At 38.5% G+C, this 10,399-nt stretch overlaps 1 protein-coding gene across 1 annotated transcript in view; it reads right to left on the bottom strand.

Moving 5' to 3' along the window:
• The window catches only part of itga11a (integrin, alpha 11a), a 54,138-nt gene extending 46,413 nt beyond the window's left edge, over window positions 1–7,725 (bottom strand). Inside the window, exon 1 of the mRNA XM_034679978.1 lies at window positions 7,599–7,725. Coding sequence (XP_034535869.1) covers window positions 7,599–7,671 — 73 coding nt within the window. The 5' untranslated portion in view covers window positions 7,672–7,725. The remainder of the gene's footprint in view (window positions 1–7,598) is intronic.
• Between the last annotated feature and the right edge of the window lie 2,674 nt (window positions 7,726–10,399).

The following is a 10,399-nucleotide window of genomic DNA, read 5'->3' on the forward strand; positions in this document are numbered from 1 at the left end:
TATTGTTGCTATGTTACCTAATAACTGTAATAAATAGCATCTGTTTTCACTTTTATCCCAATGATACTCATCTGCATTGCCAAGATAAACCCAAGTTGCCCACATTATTACATAACTGTCTGGCTGATGTAAAGGACTTAATGTCTCAAAGCTAACCAGGAGTAGCAGGAAAATGAGGAGTTGAGTCTTTCAAACAAACCTCACAGGAGATGCTTACTTTTCTCTGATATCCAATAGCTGTCAGATTTTATAACTGTCAGCAGTTAAGAGGCAAATATTACAATTTCTCACAAAACTGACCAACATTTTGATAGATTAAGTGTTACAAAAAAGATCAGAAGGAGTTGTTTTCTGAGCCGTGTATCGCTGTCAGATAAAAGAGAGGAAACCTGCAGGATTTATATTCATAGAGCTCGGTGAAAGGATGTAGAATGAGCTAAAGAAGCATACATCAAATATCAATTCTGGACGTACAGTTCTCGGAACGATAGTTTCTGATATAAAGCTGTCCCCTTTAAACAGTATGGGCATTTTATATTTGAACAAACTGTATGTGCATGATGGTTACATTTACTTACTTTCACAAATGCATGTTAAGTATGGGGAATCTTTCCAAATTAGAAGTACATAATAAATGTACAAGGATGATGGTGACACTTTTTAGTCTTAATTAATAAAGCTTTGGAAGTTTTCAGATTAACTCTCCATCCTTTATAAACTGGAGTTATAATATTTGACTATTGGCTTGGTCTAAGGTATGCACTCTCCCAAAGCTATTAATGCTATATGTATGTATAGTTCATAACCAAATTTGTTGTGCAGTGGTTTGTGGTTTGATTCCACAGCCTGTCCTAATTTTACTTTTCAGCCCCCCTAGAGTCAACAGTACACTTCAGGACAGGACTGTTTTTCAGAGAGTTTGATGGCTCCCCAATCCCCTTGACAGCTGTTTCAGACAATCACTGCAACTTTCTTAAACTGACAAACCCAATAACTTTGAGCAGAGATTAGCCCTCTGAACAGAGGTGAAAATTATTTTACCTCTGTTCAGAGGGATCTTTTTTAGTCTATGTATTTATTCATTAAACATCTGTTTCTGTCACTTTTTTCTGTGGGTGCAGAAAGGTCCTGTTTTTTAACTTCTGTCTGTAGGAATCCTCTCATATTCTTTCAGAACAAAATGTTTTACATTGGCAATGGTAACACTAATAACTTAAATGGTAGAGTTTCTTGTTATCAAACAACCTTTAATCTCTTGGGAAATGTTGTACTATAATCATTATTATAGCAAATTAGACTCTGATAGATACCCTTCCTGTGTCTTTAATATCAAGAATCTACTTCTCCAACTCCAGCTGTAGGAAAGTTGCTGTTATGACTATGGTACAAATGATCTATTTGACACACTGGAAAAGGAAAAACAACTCTTCACTCTCTTCGATAAATAGAGGATATGAATAATGACTGTATGGTTAGAAAAGTTGTTAAAATATTACAATTTTTTCAACTTGTAGAGTACTGTACTGTAGTTATTTGGATATATGGGTTACAGCTGCAGCTCAACTCTGCTGTTAGTTTGTTACATGGGGACAAGATTTATTTGTTTGGGTGTGCAGTTGTTTGAACTGTGAAACAGAGAAGTGGTTACATTTAGAGCAGCTGCTTCGTTGACGAAAAACAGTTCCCCTTCAGAAATGTGATGTTGTCTGCATTCCTAGATACTGGATATTTAGGAGTGTTAATGGGTTGTCTAAACAAATTGCAAACCAAATATCTTCTCTCAGTGTTCCTAAGCAACCATCTGTAATGCTTGGACTGAAACTGTAGCTGTGGGATAACAGGCAGTGTCAGAACTGTCATGACCATCATTTTGACTGCAGGACATTATGCGAGCGTAGAGGCAGCAACCGAGAGGCTAAGTCGTTCATTTTTCATTCCTGCCAGTGACCAGATGGACATCACACCTGGACTGGCACAACCATACATCATTTTTTTTCCTGTTTCAAGAAAAAATCCTTTAGAATAACTGGCCATCTCACTGCCATGCAGACCGTTCATGTAAATATTGACACATTCTCAGAGTAGCTCATTTCCTGTTGTATGAATGGCTCACATGTTCGCTGGTGTTTGATCCCAAACTCCAAACATCCTCCTTTAGACTCTGTTTATCCAGACTCATAAAAAGGGTGACTGGAAATAGATTGTTTGGAACAGATAGGTGTATGAAAAATAAATCAAATCAGCAGGTAACTCTTTGACAGCATAAATCATTTTAAACATAAAGGGCAGTGAGCTGTTTGACTTGAAAGTCTCACCATCATTGTTCAAGTAGAGCACATTGATGTGAAATGTCTGGTAGCTAACTTAATACGAGGATTGAAAATAAATTTCCCTTGATGCAATCTAAGATTGGCTGAAGTCTGGCCAAGATGTGAGCGAAAGCTAAGACAGGGACAGGAAAAAGTTTTAGTGTGAAAGCATGAGAATGGAGGTGATCCAATTTCCATTTCGTGCAACTAATGTGGCAGAGCAATTTAATATTCCCAGTTATATCAGCAGCTTCTAACACAAGGTCGGAGACTTGCTGAGTTTCCTGTGTATCGGTGTCCGTGCCCAGATAAATAAACCTCAGGCCGGTGGCTGTCGGTGCGACCCACATCAGTCCGCTGCTGCCTTTGGCCCGACACCAAGCTGCAGGACCTCCACCACAGATCCACTGACACGGAGCAGCCGTGTGGATGAGATGTGCAAACCTCTGGCTCTTAGACACCATCATATCAGATGGACATGAGTCCTGATGTTAAAACTCGATATAGTGCCATATTGTTTGGGATGTATGGAAAACATACAGTACATCCTGCTTTGTCTCAGACTTTTGTGATGAGTCTATGTCATCAGCCAGTTCTGATTTGAGTATGTGAATGAATGACACCTGACATGATAGCATTGTGTTAATGATATGCAGCCAGCAGTGCTTTAACTAATGAGAAAACAAAATCTCCACATAGAAATCTCACATAGAAGTCCAGTTTTTTCCATTCATTCATTCTCGATTTCCATTACAATGGTTTTCTTTGGAAAGATACTTCCCAGTTTACAATATTCTGTGAAACATTTTGGCACCTCATATCCCAATTACCCCACGCCAACCAAAATACCCAGGGAGGCAAGGGGTCTCTAAAACCAGATGTTCCCAATACACAGCAGCCAACTGGGCACTAGTTAACAAGCTGTGAAGTCTCTGAGCCAACATAAGGCCCAATAGAGACTCAAACCAAGTCTTTAGGACAGTTCAATGTACAGACATTTGTGCAGAGTAAGTGTTGAGTGAATGTGTCATTGGAGGAATAACAAGATGTGGACTTCATCAGAACATTGAATGCTCTGGGCTAGTGTAACATTTACTGACTCCAACATAAAACCTCAACAGCCTATAAATATTAATGTTGTAAAACAATACCTCGATTGATTAATGAGCAGGTATTAGAAAAAGATCTGACTCTAATTTCAATAGAAATTGCTGTCATAAATTATCTTCATTAGATGTTCTAATATTAACTTCCATGACAACAGAAGGACTCACTTTTCATTCCAAGAAGCAGACACAGAAAGCCCAGCAAGGCAGCGGACACAGGATGAAGGAAGCCTTGATTAGGACCCCCAACCAAACTCACATCATTAGATTATTGGGCCCATTTTAATCACTCATGATGACTTACAAAAAAAAAACAGAGATGTGTGAAACATGACCTCCTCAAAAATTGTTGGCAGAGGAAAAGTAAAATAGCTGGGATTGCTAAAAGTCCGAAATTGGGTTTATAAACTGGAATACATTGGTTTAGCATGTGGTGCTATAGAATTACTTGTTTCAACTAAAATGTATTCACTTATTAAACAACTGGTGGTTTCAACAAGTGCTTCAAAGCTGGACTTACACCCAGTTGGAATAGCCCTGTATGTATACAACAGTGTCTTGTTCTTTGAAAGCAAAGGAAGTAGTTGGTTGCCATTATCACAGAGCCCCGAAGTCTGCATTGTGAAGAAGAAGGGGTAGTTTGAAGGTCTAGACTCATAAATGAAAGATCACTTTCTTTATGCACTTCCTCTATCCTACTGAAAGTTTGAAACTTTGGTTTCTTCAACCATAACCATCCAAGGAACCTAAACAAAGATGTTTGTGTAGCCTTAACAAAGCAATTACTGAACCCTAAACTTTGATCTTTGTCTAACTTTAAACAAATGGCTTCTGTTCTCAAACCCAACCAGACCCTAACTAAAGTATTGCTCATTCACGTGAAATGAGACAATGCTTCTACGTGTCATTCTCGGGAGCAGTAACACAAAACACTTTCAGAACTGAGTCATTTAATTGTAGAAGACGTGTTGTCAGCAAACAAGCTCTGAATACCTCCTTCCAGCACAGATGCATATAAATGTGGCAGCTGGTGAAGACGATGTGGCATCAAGTAGAATAAGACCTACATATTTTAGCAAGAGTAAGTGGAAGTTACATAAACAGCAATATTAGGCTTGTGTCTAAAAGGGGAACAGAATAATTACCCCACATTTGATACTGATGTTGTTCCATTGCAGCCATGGTGTTCTTGATACCTCTGATTGGTCAAACCGAAAAATCAACAGTAATTGATTCACAACACCAAAAGTGAGGCTAGGGACAACCTGATTGCACAAGTCCTTACAAATCAATTCTAGAAAAGGAGTCCAACAATTTCCCCTCAGACTGTGGCAAAACCTGTGAGAAAAGAAATAATGACCGGGTGAGACTTCCACCAACAACTTCTCACCCTGTCGGGATTCCATTTCAAATAACCACCACTAACTATACATTATCCCTTTTATTATTCAGCCACCAACTAAATCTTCAAACAAGCTGACACTAAGTATTGATTAAAAGATGATTTCAAAGATCACATTAGCGGTAGTGATCATTTCAACAGCATTAAAAGTAGTGACATCTGCATCATTTATGTCTAAAGGTATGTCCCAAAAAGAAGAAGTGCTCAATTTGGACAGACATGTCAAAATAAATATTCTCCCAGAAGTCCTGTTCACTATGTCTACCATGATCGTATATGGAAATATCCAGTTTAATATGAATTATAACAGGTAAGCAGGCTAATGTTTTACTTGACTGTAGAGTACAATGCTCTGTTTATTGTTAATTTTTTTCCTGCAAATGGGGACAAGAGGTGAGATAAGATCCCTCTGCTTTGTGTCGGGGTCCTGCTCAACCTTTTGCAAAACAACTCGTTCATGATACATCATCCCTTTCAGGGGGAAGCTGTAAACTTGCTGTGGAGACCTTCAGGCCTAAAAAAGGGGCTATAAGGTAGGTGACATTAGAACACAATAGCTTTACTGTAGGACATCATTTAAGGTCTCCTGCTACAATGACAGTCAGTTTGGAATTGGTGAGAGTGGGGGCACTGATTTAGCTCTGGGGTCAAACTGGGCTCCATGTACAGTGGCTACAGTCCCCCAAGCAGCACAGGTTCAATCCTGGCCTGCGGCCCCTTACCACCTGACACTCCCCACTCTCTGTCCCCAGTTTCTACTCTATCCACTGTCCTGTCTCTATAATAAAGGCACAAAATCCCCCCAAATAGATCTTTATTCTAAAAAAAACAAGTGGAAGTGGTGGTGCAATTAGTTCAGAAAATCTGACTGTATTTTATAAGCGGATGATGATGCAAGCCAGCACAGTTTCCCACTTTCCATTGGGAAGAGGCCATGATATAATTGCAACCATAAACTTTGCGGTTCACCTATACACTGTATAATGAACCTGCACTTCCATATTGTCAGCACACCTCATAGAGTATTGTTGTTTATCTGGCACATGGTAAGATTGGCTTTAATGGGCTATAAATGTTGTATTTTGGAGGGCCTCCACTGATATCATATATAATGTATGTCAGTAATTCATATGCATTTCTCAAAGTCATTTTCAGTGCACTCTTCATCTTCTTTATCACCGTGGGAACTCTTCACAACAGCTTGTTCATCTCTGTATGGAGCAAATGTCACTTCAAAAGAGGAAATACACATAAAGTTCACATATAAAACAAACTTTGGTTTACACATGCTCCTATCATAGAGCTTCTGAGGACAAACGCAACAATGAATGTATACGAAAGGGACAATGCTTTATCAGGGGAATGTAGGTTAAACGTGGGAGTGTTTCATGTCAAATAGTCGACTCTGAGCCAAATGGCATCCATCCAGCTGTTTTCATCTGTATGACAAGCCTTTCCCAATGTTATCTGGACGGGGTCATTAGTCCAAATGTCCCACGATTCCACACACAGCAGACTACAATGTAGCTGGGTCCTTCTTATGTGCCTGCCAAAACGTCTCCCACCACAGCCAGCATCGAGGTTTCTCCGCAGACTCTGAGACTACAAGGTCAGTATCACTCTCACTGTGGCTTCAGTCCAAAAGTGGGTTCCAACAAATTCCAAAATCAAACCAAATATTTACAAACAAGATTTCCTCGCCCCGCACTGCTCTGGTTATGTATTATTTACCAAGTGTCATATTTGAAGATTAATGTCTTTCATATTTTAAAAGTTAAAGGTTTATTACCAGAAATTGTGTGAAAAATGCCTCATTGAAAAAGTAAAAAAGTAAAAATCTCCTTTTTAAGGTTAAGCAGAAATAGACATGCTCACTATTTTATAGAAATGTTGGCCAACACACGTGCATTCAAATACTGTGTGGTTGTATTCCAAAGCATACAGGGCTCATAACCACAAGACCCCAGCTGTGGCATTGCATCAGTTATTTAGGATTCTGCAGTATATTTAAATAGAGCAATATGTTCAATTAGCTTTACTTTTCCATAGAAAAATGCACATTGATTGTTGTGACTTATAAAAACATGATTGTCTCTGGAAAGAAACACATTCATGCTTTTGGTTTCTTGAATTCACTCTGTTTCTCTTCCTTTTCGCCTTGTCTGGATGTGTTACTGCTTTAGTAATTTCACCGGTAATTGACCACAGTTTTGGCTGAGCACCAGCAAATCTCAAACTGCTGGAAACTTCTCTGTGAAAAGATAGAATCAACTTTCATCTGAAGGAGAGCAAGTCTGCTTTCAACGAGAGCAACTCTGTAGACCTGATGGGGACAACAAATCCTTCAGTAAAGGCACTGAGCTCTGCCTTCCTGCCTCTTACCAAGATACCAGGTCAAGATGTCAGGTTATGATGTCACTCACACAGGCTGCCATTCATTCTGATATGGTAGCCAGGTGGTACTCTTCTTTTTAAGACAGGATATGTGCTCACAGTCAGATTTTCAAGTTGGATATTACCCCTTGAATTTTCTTTTTTTAAAGTATCTACGGCAGCGTTTTTTAAATCCTTTAAAAGCAACAGTCTCAAAGTTTCCAGTTGCTGTTGGAACGGGTCAGAGTATAACTTACAATTATAGAGCCATTATTATACTGGAGAGCTACGTGCAAAAGAAAGAGGATCAGATTCAAACAAAAGCAAAACACAAGCAGAATTGGATGTGTACACAATATAACCACACTTTAAAAAGATATAACACATACATAAACACCTTTCACTCACCTAACTGCTGGCTGCAGATCCAGAGCAGAAGGAAGCAGTAGTACTCCATATGTTTGCCGGTGCAAGTGTGCATGTGTATGTTTATGTGTGTGTGTGAGTGATGACTGCCGTGAGTGTGTATGTGGTGGGCTGAGTAAAAAGACCCAGCGGCAGGCACAGTTAAAGATCCCTCTCTGATTGACTCCAAGTCAAAGTTAAAGCGCTGCCTATATCTGAGAGAAGTAGGAGGAGACTGAAGAAGAAGAAGAAGAAGAAGAAGGAGAAGAAGGAGGAGGAGGTCCAATCTGACACAGCAGGCAGAAGTACTCTGACTCTCTCACACTCTCATTCAACTCAGTTTGACTCGGTGAATCCTCTCAAATGTTCCTGTTTTTGGTGTTTTTATGATGACAGGCATTTTACGGAGTAAATACTTTAATCTGAAGCGAATCAAGCAAAGTTTCCTGTTCACTATTGACAGTTCAAGAAACAGTCTGTGGATGGAATAGAATAGAAAAGAATAGAAAGCCCTTTATTGTCATTGTACCAGTACAATGAAATTAAAATAGCTACAACTGTTCAAGTTAAAAGAGAATACAAACAAAACACCAGATACTCAAGAACAACAAAATCCAAGTTAAAAGTTTAAACAAAAAACCCACATTTACTCACCACAGCAATTAATAAAATGCTCATACTAAAAAAACAACCAAAGATAAAACTAAGCGTTGATAGTTAGAATTAGAGCTAAGTTTTCAAATTGAGTTTTTACAGGTTCATGAATTTTACATTAAACTTGCCGTGACAACTTTTTTAACTTCTTATGAAAGAGACTGAAATGAATACAATGCCGACCAACAAAAGCGAATGATTCCATCATGACGTGATAACATATTCAAAGAATTACCCAAAAGACACGAAAAGGGCCAAGCATATAGAAATACATGTAAGATGTACAGCATCACCATGATGACGCACATTTCCAAATATATTTTAGCAAGGGGATCTGTAGAAATATACTGTAGCTCAGTATGTAGCCAAACCTTTTCTCATCACACACTCAAAACGTCTTCTGTCAGACTCAAGCTATGCACCACAAGTGCTATCATCATGGCACAACCACAAACTAACCAGAGTATTAACAGAGGAACGTAAATGTAGGGTTTGTATGTTACCTCATCCCTCGCAGTTCAACCATCCAGTCTTAACTACAGAATGGGTAATGATCCTACTTACGTAATAAGACATAGTTTATGTACATTAGCTCTCCTGAAATCCTTTTGTGGTTACCTGGTAGATCTCCAATTCAATACTTAATCAAGGCATGTCACATAAATGCAAATCCTTTTTTTTTTTAACATGGGCCTCATTTTCACTTTGGTTTGGAAAGTGAATTCACACACAGGCAAGTACTAAGACTAAGTTTGAAGAGAAAAATCATTGACACCTGCATAAAATACTGAAACTGTTCTTCTGTACAGAATTGTTTAGATATGACCTCAATCCAGGACGCTTGTTTTCTCAATGAAAAAATCGGATCAATACCGCCAGTGACACAGAGTCACAATTTACATTGATCACAGTGATTCAGAATGTTGTGGGTATTCAACCATAGAAATTATACCAGACACTGCTAGAATTACTCGTAGTGGTCATAGGATTTAATTTGTTCTTTTCAAGTTAATATACACAAAGTTTCCCAATGGTCTTTAAGGCACTTTGGTGGTTTCAGATGTTGGTAGAGACCAAAACAGAGCTGAAAGCAGAGTTATATATTGGGGAATATACTGTATGTATTTGCGTTGTCTCCCTTATTCAATGAGGATAATCAGAGAGCAACAATATGCTTCATTCATTATTATTCTGGATCTGACCTTGATGTAACTTGAGTTGGAAATTATAACTATTTTTGTTGACATTAGGAACATAAAAGAGAAAAATCAGTTGATTGATTTATTTTGGTTTCTGGATGGATGAATAGATATAGTGGACTTAAATAAAAAGATGGACAAGGTAGGTACTGAATCTTGGCTGGTGAAACAATAATAAAACTACAGGTTGAGAGAAAAATATACAGCAGAAGCTAAGAGATGAGGCTTACACAGAGTAAGGAATGAGGGGGTTAAACTAAGAAAAGCTTCCTCCTTTAAAAAAAAGGTGTCTTGTACATCTTTCCACACATGTGGAGCACCTGTGAAACCCATCACGCAACATATAATGAGTTTGTCACGTATCTTGATCTGATAACCTTCCTGTGAGCAGCTGTCTATCTGAAAATCTGTCAAACTGGCAAATATACATCTTTGGCTCCAGCAGACACATCCTCTCTCTGACTGTAATCACAGTCCCCTTTTTCTTTTCAGCTAAAAACAACCACAGATTATACAAATCAAGACAGTGTTTGTGCTTTAATGACTGGGATAACCAAGCTTTCGAAAAACACCAGCCAATCAAGATTTTTTCAGTTGAAAGTGCTTAAAAGCTCATTGGATTTTTCCCCCTTCATCACCTCTTCTTGGTAGACTGCTGGGCCCCTTGTTCCTTTAACGGCAGGAAATTAAGTCCTGTGACTGCTGCTATAGCATCAAAGAATGTTCACTTACTGTAGCATTACAGAAGAAAATATCAATGTGCAGTACTCAGAATGAGCCACTGCACTTGGTCAGTAGAGGTAAGTGATATCCCACAGACTCCTGAAGTTAAGTTTCAGCATTTGAATGAAGGATTTTTCTTTAGTATTAAAACAACTGACATTTAGTTTTGCTTCCCGCTGACATTTTATTGTTATAAAGAAGACAAAAGAAAGACTACAGGGTTTACCA

This window comes from Notolabrus celidotus, chromosome 3, assembly GCF_009762535.1.
Source record: "Notolabrus celidotus isolate fNotCel1 chromosome 3, fNotCel1.pri, whole genome shotgun sequence".
NCBI lineage: Eukaryota > Metazoa > Chordata > Actinopteri > Labriformes > Labridae > Notolabrus > Notolabrus celidotus.